Raw genomic sequence first — 19,185 nt, forward strand, 5'->3', positions numbered from 1 at the left:
TCAAGCATGCTGTGTCTTTCAAGGCAAGGTGTATTTCTACCTAATTTGTCTTTCAGTATCCTCTCTCTTGTTTCTAAGCCCATGCCTGCCTTAACAGGTATAAAAATCAACTAGACTGTGATGTGTACACACAATAAAAATCTTCTACTTTAAGAATATATCTCAGGATGAAGAGATGGCTCAGCATGTTTTAGAGCCCCTTGCTGTTCTTGCAGAGCACTTGGGTTTGATCCCAAGCACCTACATGGTGGCTCACAGCCACACTTAACTCTAGTTCCAGGGCATCTGATACCCTCTTCTGGCCTCCACCCTTCACTTCTGGTGCCAGGCACATATGTGGTACGCACACATGGAGGCAGAACACTCATACATAGAAAAGAAAGAGATCTAAAAAAAATATTTTTTTTTAAAGAGTCCATCTCCATGCACTTTGACAAATGTCTACAGCAGGACCCTTGTGGCACTGCATTCTTTATAAAGATGGCTGCAGGAATGTTACAGCTCACACGCGCAGTCCTAGAAGTGCAAGAGCTGCTTGACTAGCTGTATTGGAAGGGGTGCATGCAGGCTGCATGGGAGCTGGACTTTAGGGCCCAGCAAAAGAGGAAGACAAGCCGCGATCCATGCTCTACTTCTAGGCAGCCACAGCTACGCACACCAGCATTCTCAGCCCTGTTCACGGAGAGCAGCAGAGGCTCAGAGCCCAGCTTTCCTCAGTGGTCCCCGGTTTCCAGAGCCCTTGCCCGTCCTGCTCACTCTGCCCTGAAGCTCTCCAGTAAGATCTTTCCTCTTTTCCTTTTGAAGAAGAGGGGTTGCTATGTAGCTCAGACTAGCCTGGAGTGCTCAGTTCTCCTGCCTCAGCCTCCTTCGTGCTGGGGTCACAGGTGTATGCCACCACACCCATTCTGTGTGGTTTGACCAGGGCAGGGCAGAGTCCTGGGGCAATTACCTCCCAGATCTCTACTCAAATATTTGCTACCTGCCCAGCATGTGCCAGGCACCTCTATATGAGTAAGACTCTGTACCTACCCCAGGAAGGTCACAGAATTCCATTATTGTGCCTAACTAATGCTTCTAACAATTGCTTCAGGGTCCTGGGTCAGTTGAACTTGGAATGAACTAAAGTTCACATATATTTCAGTCAGGGCACAATACTTTCTTTCTTGCCAAGTTCATGTCTTGTCACGTGTCCCCTTCAGTTTTTTTTTTTTTTAATCACTTTGATTTTTACCTTTTTTCCAATAGCCAACACAAGAACTTGCTGGTTGTTAGTTAGCTTTTATTACCAAAACAGTCCAACCTCAGAAATAAAAGAATAATGGAGCTGGCTTATTTCTCCTCGACACAAATTAAAAACATTTTCAGACTTGGGACTCAGCCTTTGAGACTGATCTTTGGAGGAGATTCTATCACTGAAGCAAAGCACAAGCTGTCTCGTAGTGGCCCACGGTTCTACATATGCGTTGAGTAAGGGAGTGAACGTCTCTTTCTCTCTTCCTCTTCCTTGTTTCAACTGCAGGTTCGGGCTCCTTTCCTGGCAACCGCTTAATGACCTGACAAGACCTAGTGAGGATGGCTCCCTCGGTGGACACTTCCAGGGTTCCAGAGGGAAGTTCCTTTTCTGCTTTCTCTGCTTTGCTCTCAGCACATCGCCCCTTCCCTTACGCAGTGGTGAGTCACTTCTACATTTTCATATCTAACTAGGGTATCTGACTATGCCTGCTAATCAGAACTGTCCCAGGTTTAACGCTAAAAACTTCAAAACCCGGGAAGCCCTTTCATCCTAGAAAAAGTGGGAAAATAAATTAAAAGTTATCATTTGTGAAAGAGCAATTACTAGATAGCACATGGATTGCCTAAGTCAGGACAAGTCTAAAAGAAGTTGGGCTGGACTGAAGCCACCCTATAGAATATGCAATGAGATGGACAGAGGCCTTCTGACACCGAGGTTTGGGGCCTCCAAAAAGGCCGTGGTCATAACAGCATGCTCTATTGGTCATTTAGACCTCAGGGATCAGAACATCCACCCAAATCGAACAAGCATCAGAGAATCTGTTCTCTTAACCCTTGGTAGCATCAGCTGGTATGATGGCTGGTTCTTACTAAAGCTATCAAGCATTCACCAACACATGCATAGACAGAGCAGTATACAAAGTTCCTTGGAGGGCCTGCAGCTGAGACTACCTCTCAGTAGTAAAGCCTTTACCCAGCCCATGTCAGAGACTGTTTAACCTTCTGTCCTAGGGTGGAACAGGAGAAGAAAACACCTTCACAGAGAGCACTTTTTAACTGGAGCAAAGCCACCAGCTTGATACCGCTTCTCCCCCAGGCTATGTGATTTAAAAAAAAAAAAAAAAAAAAAAAAAGCAAGTCTATCCCCCAATTATATGGAAGCATGACAACAGATTTCAAAAATGCCTGGTGTTCCCTCATGGCAATCCCAGAGCTCTTTAAACACTTGGCTGGAAGCAGGCCTTCCTGGAGGCGGGTAGGTAGAAGTCTCCTATTGTGTTGCAGTGTGTGGATCCTGGAATTTGGGGAACCCTCTTCATCCCCCATGCTCACATGTACACTCACACAACGTCACTTTGTCTTTGTGCTGAATACCAAAATGCCTTCATTTTGGATGGGGACTTCACTCTTTGCTATAGCCAAACATCAAATTCTAACTCTAAGATTTTTTTTTAATTAGATTGCATCAGGCTGGAGAGATGGCTCAGCGGTTAAAAGCACTGGCTGCTCTTCCAGAGGTGCTGAGTTCTTCCCAGCGACCACCCAGTGGCTCACAATTGTGACCTCTTCTGTCATGGAGACACACATGCAAAGAGAGCACTCATATACATAAAAATTAAATCTAAATTAGACTGGGTCTGCTATGCACCCCAGGCTATCCTCCCCGTTCTGAAATTACAGTCCCGTGGCACCACACCAGTTTATTCCTTTTTATTTTAAACTAGGAGCTGGATTGGGGGGGGGAATTCCACTGCTAAGGATGCAGACCAGAGGCTCCCCCCACCCCCATCCAGCCTCCGCCATACGGAAGCCAGCACCCAGCTCTGTCGCAAAGGTCTGAGCCCAACTGGTGAGCTGACCCTCCTTTCCCTGGGTGCAGTCTACTTGGCCCTGCAGGGGAGGAGGACATTGGTAGCCACAAACCCGGCCCTGGCGCCACTTCCACTGTTAATCAGTTTACCTTCGATGTATATTTGGCTAGACCCTCCCCCCTCCTGGGGAGGGCCTTCCCTTGCCACCCGGGGCCAGAGAATAACTTTAAACCTCTTCAAAGCCAGAGCCTCTACTCAGAAGACAAACTAACCCCGGGAGCGGCAAGGGACAGACTTTACTCTTCAAAGTGACAGCAAACGCAGAAGGATTTAGCACTTAGTAGGTAGTCAATAAATGTTAACTTTGTTTCTCAAGCCTGTGCTTCCTCCCTCCCCCCAAGAGCCAGCTCCATCCGAACTCTGCCTTCACTCATTTCCAGACATTCTACCGAATAGGGTCTTTGGCGCTTTACGCGCGTGGACAGCAACCCCCACCCCCACCTCCACCCCCACTCCCACCCCCCAGTCCAAGCAGCCAGGGCCCTTCCAAAGTTAGTTCAGTGTGTAGATCCGGTGAGTGAGCAAGTTCGCTAGTCCTCCTGGATAGGAGCACTGGCCACCGTCGCTAACCTGGCCCTCCCGAGATGAGGCGGCCCCACAAAGTCTCCATTTAATTCAGGCCTTACAGAGAAGGCCCCTCTGCGCTGTCCCCGGGCACTGCCCTAAGGTGTCTGACCAGCAGAGCTGGCACCATGAGACCCCACAGCGCGGCCCGACGACGCGGCTGGGCTAGGCTCCACTTTAACCCACCTCGGGCGGTCTCCTTGGCTGATCTCCTCATTTATTTCCGCTGTGAAAACCCCCCACAGGAAAGTCATCTGCCACCCCTCCCCCGCCCCCGGGGCTCCTCCAACCTGGCTGCCAAATGGCGCAGGTCTGCTGAAGCCTCGGAGGAAGGGGCAGAGGAAATGGGGGCTGAATCCCAGGTAGCAGACCGCCAGGCTGCTCCAGCCGACCCTAGAGAACCCAGCACCTCCCGCTGTCACCACCAGGCCGCACAGGCCAGCCCACCGCTTACAGAGGGGCCTTGCTGGCGCGGTGGCCAGGGCCCTCCTCCTCGGTGCGCGGCCCACCGCCGGGAGCCTGCAGCCAGGCCGCCTTCCTGGGAGGCTCTTGGCATCCACCGGGTTGGGAAAGTCGAATGCCCCTACCACCACCACCACCACCACCACCACCACCACCACCACCACCACCACCACCACCACCAGACGGGGCTCCAGGCCCTTCGGGGGTACTCACCGAGATTGGGGTGCCTGGCAGGGTTGGCCCGTCCGGGCAGGCTGTGCAGGACCGGGCTGTCGAAGGGGCCCGCGGAGGCGGCGGCGGCGGCCGCCCAGGACGCGCCCACGTCGGCCATGTAGGCCGGGTAGGGGCTGGAGTAGGAGCCGGCGAAGCCGGGGCGCGCGTACTGCTCGCGGCCGGCCAGGCCCGCGCCCGCCGCCCCGCCGCCCCCGCCGTAGGCCGCGGCTTCCCGGGCGGCGGCGGCGGCAGCGGCGGCCGCCAGGGACCCGGTGGTCCCCGGGAAGGAGAAGCGCGGGGACACCGGCGGCGGGGTGAAGGCGGCTCCCTCGGCCCCGGCCTGGCTCCATCCCGGGCTGCCCTGCTGGGTCCCGGGGCCGGCTCCGGACGGGGCGGCCCCGGAGCCGCCACCCGACGCCGATCCGGACGCGGCTCCCCCGCCTCCGCCCTGCAGGTAGGACAGGCCGAGCACCGAGGACGGCACGCGCGGCGTGGGCACGTAGACCGGCGAGGACGCGGCGCCCGCGCCGTGCATGAAGGCGCCGGGGCCGCCCGCCTCGTAGGCACCGGGCGGGGGGCCGTGGTTGGCGGCCATGGCCAGGCTTTGGTACATCGCCGCCTCCCCCGAGCTCTGGGCGTCGGTCGGTGTCCTCCCTTCCCTCGGCAGGCGAAGGAGCCGCGCGCTGGCGGGCACAGCAGACCGAAGCGACAGGGGTTCGGACGCAGCTGTGCGCAACCGTCCCCCCCAAAAAAAAAATTGACGGAGATGAAAAATCAGTGGGGGAGAGGCCCGGCTTGTTCAAATTAGACACAGGTTAAATCCAGCATCCGAGCAGCAGTCTCTAGGCTCTGGGTTCACTCGGAAAAATAAAAAAGAAATCGATTGGATTTGTGGTTGCTCCAGACGGTAGTGCGCGCGCGAGGGCCGACTCCACTCTCAGGGCAAGGAGGATAGAGGTGCCCCGGACGCCGTCGAGGCTTGAGCAGGGCTTCAGGTCACCCACAGACCCGGGGCTCCTACTCCGGCTGCACGCCCAGGGGCAGCTGTTGGCTCCAGCCGGGCTTCGGCGAAGGACGAAGAAGGCTCCTTCCCCTCACTGCAGTCCTGCAGGAGAAATGACAGCAAGGGTGAGAGAAAGTTCACCCCGGGGCTCCCAGGGCCCTGGACCCCTTTTCTGAGGTTTCTGCCGCACAGCAAACGAAACCTCCTCCCTCGCCTGGGTTCCGAGGGTGCCGAACAGCCTGAAGCCGAGGCCTTTTTGTTTTGTCCGGGTCAGGCTGCCAGGGTCTTGGGGAGCGACCTAAGGGATTTGGAGTTCTTGGCTGTGATCTGGGCCAATTATTTTTATATTGCTTATCAGGAAGGATTTTATTTTTACCTTATTCTCCAAGCCCTCTCCCCTTTCTTCTTCTTCTTTTTTGTCTGAGTTTTCTGTTAAGTACAAGGTTTTAGTCTCCCTGAAGAATGCTTGGGACTCAAAAGATTTCTATGTTTTGTTTTTGCTTTTCAATTGTTTCCCCACCTCTCCTCAGACATTTTTTTCTTGGCCAAACAAGAACTGTAGATTGGGCGGGGCCGATGACAAACTTTATAAAAACCAGCGACCTACAAATGTTTTATTTGTAATGCTAAAAAAGAACGCCTAGAGGTAGAATCTAAATGTTTATAAGTGAGCAAGTGTCGGCGAAACCCTAAAAAGGATTGTGAAACTCCTTAAATGTACTGTGCACCATGTGGGTGTCAAATCAGACAGGCCACACGTTTCTGCAAATAGTTACATTTTAAACACTTTGCAGACTGTATATGGGGACCAGAGAAGCAGGCCTGAGGAACAAGGTCATGTTACAGAACAGGGAAGCAAGCGCTCAAGCTCGTGGGCTGGGCTAGCTTTTCCCTGTGGAATTGATCCACCAAAGCAGAACTGAGTCTTGGTGCTTGATCACATCCTTTCTGGCATCCTGTATTTTGGCACTAACGGAGAATATGGTGTGTGTGTGTGTGTGTGTGTGAGTGTTGCGGGGGAGGCGTGCTTCTATTTTTCTAACACTCCTGTTGTTTCAAGCCTTTCAATCTGTTCCTTCATTAAGTAAAGGTGTCTAAATTTCCTTATTTCGCCAAAGAGGGAACTGCAATTATAGATGAGTTTGAAACTTGCTGAAGATCAAAGTACACTTGAAGGGGAGCCGGTGCCGCAGGGCCTTAAGTATTTGAAATTTCCAATACACTTATACTTGCCCTTAAGAACAGGCAGCTACTACGTTGGATTGGTTTCTATTTTGGTGAACAATGCACTTGCAATAATATTAAATAAACTAGATACAAACCCAGCGTCTGCCACTCGCTGAATAAATAACTTTAAACACCCCAGTCCCTCATCTGTAGAATGCAAATATAAAGGGTACCTGTGTCTTACAGTCATTGGAGGGCTGTGGCTGGCAATTATAATTTCATACACGCAAAGCATTCATAACCAGATCCTAGAAGCCTATTACAACAGGCACACACTTCGACATAACAGCTATTATCACAGATTTCTAATATATCGCAAGAGTACCCGGGATGTAATTTATACTTACAATAAATCACCATCTTTATTACTGGAGAAGTTCTGGAACCGGGCATTTATATACGCACTAATGTTTTTCACTATATCGGCATCAGCAATAATGCAATTGTTACAAAGTATGCAGCCATGTGGTGACTGATAAATTGTTTAGCATTTACCTTTTCAAAATATACAATAAACCATTGGCTTGGTGTTTGGACATTTCCCTCTAGCAATACAATAAACTATTGGCTTGGAGGTTGGACATTTCCTTCTAGCAAATTTGGCTGGAGGATGGATAAAAGAAACTTGACCTGAGGTCAGCAACTCTTCCCTTTAAAAAAGAAAGGCACAAAGTTTAAAACTTCCTAGAAATCTCTGGGCTTCGATAAGCAGATACGCAGATTTTAAATCAAGTAGTCGGCCTAATTAATCGCACTTTCAACTCAGGAAGTTGTTCTTTTTTAAAAGTAATTATTTTTTTTCTCAACTAATTACAGTTAAAGGACGAGATTTAGTATTCAGAACTGTAACTTACAGCATATTGGTGGTGCTGACTTGCAAGCTCGAAAAATGCAAGCACAAATACCTGTTTGGTATCTCAGGCTTGCGGGCAAAGGCTCTCTGAGGTTTCGAATGGCTGATACTTTAACCTGAAGTTGGATTGCTAGAACAATAGAAGGTGGGGATGATACTCCTCTGTTTCTGGAAAGGCCAGAAACTGTTCCCTTAGGTGGATTCTTGCCTTTCTGTGATGGGGGTGGGGGTGGGGCGCCGTGACCTCCAGAATCTCACACAGGTCTAGTCCGGCCTAGGCTCTTCTCGCTCAACAAAGTTCACCCCAAGTTCCCAAACAGAAAGAAAATACTTTCTCTTCTCATGATTCAGCCCACATCCCTTTTGGAACCCGTTTTTGCGAGTTGGAGAATGAAACGCGCTGGCATGTGTCCTTCCACGGGTCTCTCTCTGTTCGGCTCTTGCGGTCTCCCTAGTCTCGCCACGCTGAGAACGGTCACCCACCCGCTTATCCACTAGCCCTCAGGAATGATGCTTGTCCAGCCTCTTCCAGGCAACTTTTCCGTCTTTGAACGTCCGAAGCGTCCTTTCTGGCTGCCTCCCTTTGCCAAAGGTACAGGAAATAAATCCCCAAGGTGCTTCCCAGCAGCGCGGCCTTGCTGCCCTAGGTCGGCCCCTACCTCGGGTCCCTCGCTCCCCTCTTCCTTTCGTCTAAAAAGCCCCTTTTTTCCCTCCCACCTGGTGAAAGTTCACCACCTAGACGTCTCTCCTCCGAGAGTAACAACGGCCCACTCACTCCCAGGCCACATCCAAGCGAATACGCGGACCGAAGGGAGCGAGAGGTGGCTGGCCAGGAACACCCCAGATGTCCGCCGGAGGTCCCGTGGATGGGCATTAGCTAGCTGTGCTGGACGCACGCAATTCGAGGGCCCAGCCTGGAGTTTGGGGAGGTGGGCTAGACAGCAGCCAGGGTCCGGAGGACGCGGAACCTACCTCCGAGCGTCTCCAGACCTCCCCCAAGTTCCCCGGCTGCCCGCCACCGCCGCTCGGCATTCCCTGCCTCACAGGCCGGAGACCCCCCTCCCCATGCGCCCCCAAAGTGTGCGGGCTATGCGGCCTGACCCAGGTCAGTCAGTCAGAGAGATTACACGGGCCCTGGCGGGGCGCAAGACAGAACTGGAGAATCTGCCAACAAGGCAGATTGAAAAGCGTCCGAGTCCCCCCCAAACAATCCAAACGCACCTCGCGAGAACCCATCGGTTTGGTCCCTCAGCGGTCTCTCCGCATGTAAAGTCCCTGCTAGGCCAAAGTCAAAAATGCCGAGCCGTCTCCAGCCAGTCTGGGGGCCCAGGGGTGACCCGCGTCTCCCTTCCCGTTTACCCACCTCCCTAACTCCGGACCGACTAGGGCGGCGGGACGGTGAGCCCCGGGGAGGAGCAGGGAGGTCGAGGGAGCCTACCTGGCCAGCCCGAGCCGCCCGGAGAGCCGGCGAGATCCCCCGGAGCCCGCGGAGCTGCGGCGGCGGCGGAGCCTCCGGCGGCCACTGTGCCAGCCGCGGGCTCGTCCCCAGCTCCCGGCGCGGTCCCCGGGCCCCGCGCAGCGCTCGCCGGCGCTGACTGGCCTAGGAGAGTCACGTGCAAGGGAGGGGGGCGGGGGGTGCGCGGCCCCGGCAGCACCTCCGCCGGGCAGGACCGCCCGGCGGGGCTGTTCCCCCGAGCTTCCCCGAGCAGCCAAAGTCCAGGCTCGCGGATCCCTCCGGGCGCTGGAGCGCCGGGGACCGGCTCTGCCCGCCGTGCGCGGCCCGACCTTCCCGCGGTTCTCTGCCCCGCCGAGGATCTCGTTTATTCACCAGTTTCTTAGTCTTTCCTCCCTCCCCCCGCCCCTCAGGGGTTCGGGTCCAGCCGCGGTGGGCAAGGGGGGGCGGGTTCGGCAGAGGAGAAGGTGACCTCCAGAGCTGGGCTCCTGGTGGCCTGCGGGGCACCCGGGGTGCCTGGCGGGCCTCGGGTCTACGGGGCCCTTGAAGGGAGCATGGGAGAGGGGTCAGGAGGCCCTAAACAAGCTGAGCTGGACCTTAAGGTCAGCCCCTGGAGAACTCAAGCGGCCTTTTCTCCTCCCCACCAGCCGGTGGAGACTGAAAGGCGCCGAGATCCGGCCCCCAGCCCGGGAGTTTATGTATTTAGACAACAACGCGCACCCCTGCCGACACGGCTTCCAACTCCTGCGGCCTCGTGTCCCTTCTCTTCCGTCCCCGTTCTCCCCGGAGCCCCCCAGCGGCCGGGGGTCCAAGCAAAAGGACGAAGGGGAGGTTGGGGAGCCTGGCCTCCAACCTCAGGAACCCATCCTGGGGCTGGAGTTCCCTCCCTAGAATGGGGGCGGGGAGGGTGTCAGACCCGAATTCGGGGTCGGCGTCAGGGCCTGTGGGTCCTGGCTCAGCGGGGCTGTGAGGGGAGAGTCCCCGAGACAGGTCTAAAGGTTAATAGAGCAATCACAGGGCCCTATTACCGCGTAAAAATAACCCATCGATTACCACAGCCTTCAGCCGCAGATAACAGCTCGCTGGTGGCTCTCACGCTTTGGGCTAAACTCCCCCCTCCCCAGCCCCCGACACACACACACCCCTTAAGGCCGCATTTCTCTTCCTAGCACAGGTTTCTCATACGAGATCAGAGGGGTCAAGGAAGGGGCTGGAATACCACCCGGCCAGAAACCTGCGCCGCCAGAGAAGGCTCGGGATGGTCCCCTCTCCCGCGGTTCGGAGATCCACAGCAGAGTGCCACCGCGGGCCCGGGCAGAGGCAACCCAGGGCTGTGCTAGGGACAGGCTGGGGCCCGGAGCGGAGGGAAAGGAAAAACCCGTGGGACTTTGGCCAACCCGTGGGGATCTCAGGAAAATCCCAGAGGAAGGACCGAGGGCGGCTGCGCGGGGGGGGGGGGGGGGTGGTGGTGGATGGGAGGGATTCTCTTTCCAAAGGGGCCGAGACCCTGGGCAGCTCCAGAGAAGGAGAGAAAACTGAGGCCGCCAGGGGTACGGAGCTGCTGGATGCCCGCGCCCTGGCCTGACTCGCAGGCGATGCCACGGGGGCCGTCCAGCTTGAGCCCTTTGACGCCCCGGGAGCTGGAGTCCCACCACTAGGGTCTCTTCTCCAGCTCCCACTCATCCTAAAGAGTGCCTGGACAGAATCAGGGACTGCAGGTTCCACGTTTGGTAAAGTTTTAGGGATCGTATTCTGGGGATCCCAGAGGCCATCGCTGGGCATCAGCGATCCCCTCTCCGAGCACACTTGGATCTGATGAGCGCAGAGAATGGTAGGACCCTTACTTTATTGACAAAGAATTCTCAGCTACCGGGTGAGCAGGAGAGAAAAGAAACCAAAGGCCCGTGGTTCACGGAAGAGTTAGTCTCTCTCCCTCCCCTTCCTCTCTCTTTCCCTTTCCTCTCCCTCCCTCCCGACGCCTCCCTATAGCAATCCTCACAGATTAAAATGTGTTAAGCTTCGGGGTCAGACTTGGCGTTTCAAGTTTTGTTTGTCACCAGGAAGCCTGAGGCTTCAGGCTTTGCGCCTGGGGGAGCAGCCATAGGATTCCTCCCCGGGTCGTCCTGGCTGCTCCTTGTGCGTAAGGGGACACTCTCCGTGTGCCGGATGAGCCTGGGCAAGGTAGCGTCCAGCAGCTAGCCTTCCCCACCCTTTCCACTCCTCAGTCTTCCTGAAACGTGATTCCCAGCTCTTGCTCGTCTCGACCCACCCGCGTGATCCTCAGCTCTTGCCTGCTGCCCGCGACAACCGGGTTGTCTCCTAGGCCGCTTTCTCCCTCCAGGCCTCCAGCAGGCGTCTCCTGCTGGGCTGAGAGCTGCCAGCGCGAGGCCTGAGACAATTTTCTGACTCTGTAAGGCGCCTGGGACAGAGACATTTGTTTCGGCTTCCTGTGACTTAAACCCGCCCCCCCCCCCCCCACACACACTTTGGATCCCACACACCAAATTTCGCCCTGTGTGGGGGCCGAGAGTCAAACCAGAGGTGTTTCTCGGGCGCTTTCGGTTTTTTTTTCCCCTCGTTCCCTCCCTCCTTCTCTTCGCCTCCCTCCGGTCCTTCAGTCGCTCCCTTCCTCGGCTGGAACCGGGGGAACCAAGGCGACCTCGCGCGTTGCCAGGAGCGGGGAGCATTTCAAGGCCTTGCTGGCTGGAGCTGGAGGGGGGTTATCGGCTGTCTCCAGAGGTTCCCAGGCTCCTCTCAGACTAGGGAGGCCGCTGGGAGGAGGGGGGCTGGGCACGCCGAGGTTCCGACTTGGCTATTTTTAAGGAGGATGTCACTGGGATGGCGGGGGAGGGTGGCCTAACCCCACTCACGTCCCCACTTTCTGCTGTCCTTTCCCATGGTCTACGGGCAGAAACGATCGGGTTCACCTTCAACCTTCTTAGGTCTTTTTGCTCAGGGCGGAGGTCTGGAGCCTCAGGACCCAGCGAAAGGCCTGAGGTTTTCCATAGAAAGACTGACCGAGTTGAGTTGTCCTTCTGAATGATCCCAGGGCACGAAAAGATAAATGCTATTTCTTGCTCCACGAAAGATCCTGAGCTTTAAGCCCATCTCCAAGCTAGCAGAAATGAAACTTCAGGCTGAACGTACGGAGGAATTACGACTCGAATTCCCTCGAAGGAAAAGCATAAACAGCAGATGTTGGATTTCACAGAGACCAAGGGACGTTCCCCCACCTTCCCCCCCCATCCCCGAACTTGGGCACCAGACAGTGCCCTCTGGGACTGGTTTAAACCGTGGGCAGTGCTGATCGCCACGGTGTCAGCCTTTCTGGACGCGGTTGCCAGTCGCCCCCACCTCCAGCTCAGCGGGAATGACACTCAAGCCGTTCGTTCGGTGTGAGAAAAAACGAGTTCTGGAGAGAATCTGGAGCTTGGACAGTTTCCAGTGTCCTCTATCGGAAACGGGAGCCAGAGGGAAGACGACGGAAGTCCACCTTGGTCCCATAGACACGTACCCCAGATGCCAGACGGGGCCTCTGCGGTTCTGCAAAGCTATTGGGTTCCGCGTGCACAGGGACCCGCACTGAACGAATGTGAAGAACCATCAACCTGAAAGACCCCGCGGTTGTCCCTCCCACCCCCAGCCCTGGGCCTTCCGCACTTGGGAGTCCAGGTGGAAGGGGGACAGGGGTGAATTTTCTGAACCAGCCCCACACCCAGGGTGGGCTCTTGAGGTTTCCAGCCGTAAGAGGAAGTAGCCCTTTTAACAGTCTTGCTTTTAAAAGGCTTGTTCGGTGTTGCAAAAAGAAGCTGAATTGATCAATATTGCAAAAGGAAGCGTGCCTTCCTCCCTCGCAGACCTCCGGAAACGGTTCCGGGGCTTCCAGTCTGGAGACCAGTTAGTGGCCTATTTTACAGTCACTTCTAAATTACAAGCCACTCGCCTATTTTATTTTTCTCTGGGGAAACAACATTGCAAAACCAAGAATGAGTAAGACAAAGTTACCATCACCGTCTTTAAAACGACACAGAAACACTGGGATTCAAATTCTAGGTGTGAAGTGTGTGTGTGTGTGTGTGTGGGGGGTCAATGGTCTCTAATCCCGTCTTCTTAATATTCTAATATTAAGAAAATACATTTTGTAACAGTCCTTTTACTTTTTTAATCCTCTCAATTTCCATCATCGTGAGTGTCTGACAGTTAAAAATTCAAAATCAATTCAGAGCAAACCTATTTGTGTCTCATAATCTAAGAAAATCCAAAAGAGCCTTGTGTAAAATTTTTTTGCTAGGTTTGTGAATTATGCCAGAGGCTTTGTGAATGGAGGGGATGGGCAATCTTCAGTCAGGAGTCTTGGCAAGGTCTTGGCTGTCGAGTCTGGGATCCCAGAGCTCTGGCCCTGAATAGACTTGCTGACACCACCTCTTCCCACAGATCCCATTTTTTTTTCAGCTTTCCCGAGGACTCCTTTACCCCTCCTTAGGGAAGGTAGAGAGAGGGAGCTGAGGAGAGGAGTTGCCTGCTTCTGGAGTGACCCTGGAATCATGGTTGCCTGCTCTAAGACGACAGGCTCCAGCTGCTGTTGGCAGGGGCCAGTCTCTCTTGGAGATCTCAGGTGCCACCTCTGCACTTAATCTTGCTGACCTGGCACTGTATTCGTTCGAATTCGTTCCTCATTCATACGGTTGATGTTGCCCAGGGCTAACACTATACCCCAAACATCGAGCCATTAATTAATTCCCTATGATAATTCTAAACATCTGTTTGATTGATCTGTGAATCTTAATCTTTTGTTCCTGAAGTTAGAAATGTGTTTGTCTGTGGTTGCCGGCATACATTTTCACATCACGCCCCCCTCCCCAAGTAAGCTGTGTAAGGTGAAAAACCAGCTAAGGCTGATGTATGGTAGGTGTTCAATGCTTGTTTGTTGAATAGTTGAATTTGCAAGAAAGATTTGTTCTGTTTGAGGCAGAGTTCTGCCATATTGACCAGGCTAACCTTGAACTCATAGACCTGTACCTGCCTCTGGCTCTGCCTTTTCCACCCTTAAAGTCACGTACCACCAGGCAAAGAGGGCGTAGCATCTCTGGTGTTGCTGGGAGAACACAAAACTCTTTTTCAAAAGGTTTGGTCCATGAGTGGTGCACAGCCTTTCTACCTGGTCCCACAGGGGGGCCTTGGGGCCAAGCAAGGACAGATCTGCAGAGTGCTAATCCAGTCCTAACCACAAATTGCCCACCAAAATCTAGACTATACCTCAGGAAACACCAGATGCCCCAAGATAGGCAAAAAGAATGGATGGCTAGGTATAAACTAGGTGCTGAAGGTCAACTTTAGCTGGAGAACCCAGCTCAGCCGCAATGTAGCAACGACAGGCAGGGAGGTGGGGGGGGGGGTGTCCTAGAGAGACAGCCCACAGCCCGGCAAGGGATGCTGTTGGGTACATGGCTCTGGCATCTCAGAGGGATAGGAGACCGTTGGAAACCAGTACAGAGGGAAAACTGGAGAGTTGGGAGGACAAGAGGAGGGAGAGAAAGGAGGAGAGATAAAAATAAAGCAGGCAGAGACCAGGCATCCTGGAGCAGAGGAAGGTCTGAGGTCCGGATCTTATAAGGCTAGAAAAAGCCAGAAGAAGATGGAGTATGGCACACCTTTCAAGAGGGTGCACTCTTGGGAGGCAGAGGCAGGTAGAGATCTGTGAGTTTGATGCCAGCCTGGTCTGTAGAGTGAGTTTCGGGACAGCCAGGACTACACAGAGAAACCCTGTCTTGGAAAAACAAAACAACAAACAAAAGCGGGGCACCTTTCATTCGTTCAATTTACATTTCTCAGGCGTGATTGTGGGCCCAGAACTTCCAGGGTGGAAACTTGGTGTTTCCTGGTCAGCTCCTTTCCATTAAAACAAAGACAGGTGAGAACCACATCAAACAGGTAGAATGTCAAATAACAATTTGTAGGGGCTTCAGAAACACAAAGATACAGGACTGGTCAGAAGAGTTGGAGCTACGTGCTAAAGGAGGGGACTATCCCAGGAGAGAGTTATACAGGGCTGCTGGGATTCTCTCTTCAGACTCCACAACTGGACCCCAGCACCCCCTAAAGAACTCCCAGCACACGCACATCTGGGGCGACCGGGAGACACTCCAGGGACCTGATGCTCGCAGCTCCAGCTTGGACCTACTTCCTCCCAGGCGGCCTCCTCCCTCGCCCCGAGGTGGCCGGAAAGAACGCCTGCCGACCCCAGCACCCTTCACCTCACCCGTGCGGAGCCAGAGGTGACCCCGAGCCGGGGAAGACGCCCAAGCAGGCGCCGAGACGTGGCGGGCCCGGAGAGACAGGAAAGTGTCAAGGAAGCCCGAAGCCCAAGTGCAAAAACAGCGTCTGAACGACGAGCTCCCAGCAAGGCTCAGTCCCAAACTTGAGGTTTTGGGGGCGGGGCGAAGGGGACTGGAGGTCATCCTGTCCCCACAGTGACCGACCCTCTCCAGGCTGGCTCTGCTTCCCAGTCAAGGACCAGCAGTGACGCCTCTGTCCCCCCATTCCCCAGCACCGCAGCAGGTGCCCTCGGAGCCGCGGCTTCTTCTCCTGGTTCCAGCACCTTTCAGCCGGGAAATACCCGGTACCCGGCTTCCGCAGAAGGGGGAAAGGGAGCGTGGCGCCAGGACGACTAGGTCACGATGCGCTTACAGTTTTCGGAACTGAGTCCTTTCACACGGAAGCTTCCCACTCGGTTCACGGCTGGTTTCAACCCCCCTTCCCCTTTGGTTAGATGAGGGACAGGATGCACTCTCCTTAAAGCCCTAACGCTTCCCTAGAGATGCTAATGAACAACAAATTTCTAAGGCGCAAGGGTTTGAAGGGAGAACGCCCCCGGAGCAAAGAAACCCTGAGTGAAATGGGTCGATGAGTACCAAAGTACTGGGAGCTACCCTAGAAAGGCGCCCAGATTCGGGCAGCAGCCTTCCCTTCCCACATCACTCAATACACAGAGTAGGACCTTTCCTTGGGGAGCGGGGCAGGATCCAGATCTGCCACCCAGCATGTCTCCAGAGATGCTCATTTGCTGACGCCTGCACTGCGGGTAACGATTTCTTACACCATCCGTGGAGAGAGATCCCTAGCACGGGACTAGTTCACTCCGGAGCTGAATGCCCTACCCTCTTCCACAGGCTACGTTCTGTTAGGGACAGTGTTGTTCTTGCTCTTTTGAAGGCTGTCCAGCAAGTCTACCATGGAGTGGGAAGAGCTTCGTTTAGTCTATTTATTTATACATTTGTTTGTTTGTTTGAGACAGGGTTTCTCTGTGTAGCCGAGGCTGTCCTGGAACTCTCTCTGTAGACCAGGCTGGCCCCAAGCTCAGAGATCCGGCTGTGTCTGCCTCCCAAGAGTGCTGGGATTAAAGACATGTGCCACCGCCGCCTGGCAATTTGAATTTAAAAAATAATAAACAATGTTTTATGTGGCCCAGGGAGGCCTCAAATTTACTATGTAGTTTAGGATAAAGGATGACCTCGAACTCTGATCCTCCTGCTCCTGCCTTCGGAGTCCTAGGATTACCAGCGTGGGCCACTACATCCAGTTTTATTCTGAACTGGGTTCCACACGTGCTAGGAAAACACTTCAATACTAGCTGAGCCACACACCCGGATCCTCAAGGTTTGTTTCACATATCAAAAGTTATCACTGGCATCAAAAAAAAAAAAAAAAAAAAAAAAACCTACAGGTTTGTTCATAATTACTCCAAACCAAGACTCTCAAGTGGGAGACAGATAAACTGTATGTCCAGCCATGGGATGGAATAGTGTTCAGCAACAACAACAACAACAACAACAACAACAAAAATGAATTACAACTACACCCAAGGACACGAATAATTTGAAAGGTGTTCAGTGCCATGGAAGGAGATCCAAAAGACTATATTTTAAGGACCATCTGTGCATGGCATCCTTTAAAAGACAACACCAAACCTGCTGAAGATCAATCAGGGGCAGCCAGGGCCATGTGGGGAGGCAGAGAGGTAAGTGAGGGGGTGGGAGTGAGATCAGAAAATTAGTAGTGTTTGGGCTGTTCTGACATCTTTGCCAACACCTATAGCACTATACAGTAAAAGGAGAAGGTTTCCAACGCGGAGAGCATACGTCAGTAAACCTGAGAGTGAAGGGTGTTGGGAGGCGAGATAAAATCCTTCCTTCCGTTCCCCCCTCCTCTCTGCCTGGCCCTGGTCTCCAGGGCGCTTCAACCCCCCAGGAGAGCGATCTAGACGCCCAGGAAGCTCAGGACTTCTTGTAAAGAGATGCAGACTCCAGCCTTGGCCCCCCTGCTCTCCCTGACTGCACAGAGCTGGCTACAGGGTCCCATCCTAGGTGTGACACCGACACCCAACACACACATCAAATAGCAGACCGTACAGAGGACATCACAGCAGCGGGTGTGACCTTGCCCTAGCCCCCTGAGAAAACCTGCGACTGCCAGTCTCACTGACTTCGAAGTCTGCGGGCAGCAGCGGCTGGGCTACCCCGGAGACGACCACTGGAGCTGGGAAGCCTGGACAGTCAGCGAGACATGTATGTATGTATGTATGTATGTATCTATGTATGTTTTTGTTTGTTTGTGCAACCAAGTTCTGTGTAAGCCAAGTTCAAAGCTTGAGGGAATGACAGGTTTTCTACCTGCTGCCTGAATGAGCCAAGGAAAAAACGCAGCCGGAAACTTAGCCTTTCCAGCGCAGGATGATATCCGGTTCCTGAGACGGGTCTATAGAATTCCTGCTTGTGCCCCGGATGTCATTACCCTCAGGTGAAGCTTATGAGCAACTGTACTCAAGACGACCCAAAGCCCAACGAAACATTGTGGTCCCTGCTGGAAACGGATGGTTTGGGATGAGCTGTTTCTGGGCTGGGGGTACTTTGCCCAAGCCTCTGGAGGGCTTGCCAATGACGCAGAAGGAAAATAAAAGGTGAGGTGGGAAAGAAAGAACCGGTGGGAATGGATCCTAGTCTGTAGCTGAAACACCCCGGCTCAGCCGCATTTGGGGCGGGAGAAAAGGAACGGCTCCCCATGGGGTCCACCTGCCTCAGGAAGGACTAGGGCTCCCCACGGTGGGATGAGGCTAGACAGTACAGGCCTTCAGCCTGAGAGTCCCCCGCCCGCCCCCGCCCACCCCAAAAGCTGCAGTAAGGAGACTCAAACGTTGCAGGTGTGAGGGCAAACTCAAGTTTCTACCGTCGGCTTGTTCTCATCAGGAAGAAGGCGAGTCCTGTAGGCAGGACAAGGAGCAGATAATTGAGGGGCTAGCGTGCTCCCTTCTCGGGAGAGGAGGAGCGTGAAACTGGAAACGCTAAATGAACACAAAGACCTCCCCATCATCCTTGAAACCAAGTCTCAGGTAGTCCAGGCTAGCTTAGATCTGGACCAAGCCCAAGAACGGACAACGACTGAAATTCTGATCCTCCTGCCTCCCCTGCCCAAGCGCGGGGATTACGGGCCATCGCGGCTAGTGTCCCGGATGCCTGGAATAGAACCCAGGGCTTCCGGTATGCCAGGCTAGCCCTCTGCCAACTGAGCTGCTCCTCGAGTTCCTTCCGGGAGCTTGTCATTTTTAACGTGCAGGCGTTTCACTGACGGGCTCGACTTAGCCCGTTCTAGCTGTTCTACGTGCCAGCGTGGTGGATGACGCGCGGGCTGGGTGCCCCGGTAAGCAGCGGAAGGCTGGGTTTGGCGAGGCTCCGGGTGTGCCAGCGCCCAGCCTGGCCCCCGTCTCCCCACCTGCGCCACGCGTGGGCGCCGCGGACCGTTTCCAAGCACCCTGGTGCGTCTTGGAGCCGCGGGGAGCCGGCCCGGGGCGGGGGCCTCGGCTCCCGGGAAGAGCGCCGCCCGCCAACCAGCGGCTCGAGCACGGCGAGCCTCCGGGAGGCCTCCGCTCCCGCCCCGCGTGCCCGGCGGCGTGATGGATGGCCGCGGAGCCGGCGGCCTGTCACGCCTTATTGATGAGGTGCGCGCTGACCGCCGCCGCCGCCTAACCCGGGGAGGCGGGAGGCGAGCGCGGGCCGGTGGGAGGGCGCAGACTCGCCGGCGCTCGGGGTCAGCCCCCGGCCGCCGTCAGCGCCCCGCTGGCGCGCCCTGGCTCGGCTGGGGGGTGGGGGGTGCGCTGGAGGCCGAGCTGGCGCCCCGCTCGCCGCCGGCCTCGCTTCCTTCCCCGACCCCCGTGCGCCCTGGCCCCGGCTCTGACCGCTCCGCAGCGCCACCCCCGGCCGAGGCTGAGTCCGCGGCGTGGAGCGCCCAGCGACGCCAAGGACTGTTGTATCCC

At 54.8% G+C, this 19,185-nt stretch overlaps 1 protein-coding gene across 3 annotated transcripts in view; it reads right to left on the bottom strand.

Moving 5' to 3' along the window:
* Nucleotides 1–19,185, bottom strand: part of Gata4 (GATA binding protein 4) — a 65,707-nt gene that overhangs the window by 32,914 nt on the left and 13,608 nt on the right. For 2 of the 3 annotated variants that reach the window (XM_060391306.1, XM_060391303.1), the window contains exons 1-2: nucleotides 8,865–9,012; nucleotides 4,344–5,448 (exon numbers count right to left, since the gene is read on the bottom strand). In XM_060391306.1, the coding sequence (XP_060247289.1) occupies nucleotides 4,344–4,956 (613 nt within the window). In that variant the 5' untranslated portion in view covers nucleotides 4,957–5,448; nucleotides 8,865–9,012. Of the gene's footprint in view, nucleotides 1–4,343; nucleotides 5,449–8,864; nucleotides 9,013–19,185 lie in introns of those variants that run through there. The other variant, XM_060391305.1, reaches the window with a different exon arrangement.

Source organism: Meriones unguiculatus, chromosome 9 (genome assembly GCF_030254825.1).
Source record: "Meriones unguiculatus strain TT.TT164.6M chromosome 9, Bangor_MerUng_6.1, whole genome shotgun sequence".
NCBI classification, from domain to species: Eukaryota; Metazoa; Chordata; class Mammalia; order Rodentia; family Muridae; genus Meriones; species Meriones unguiculatus.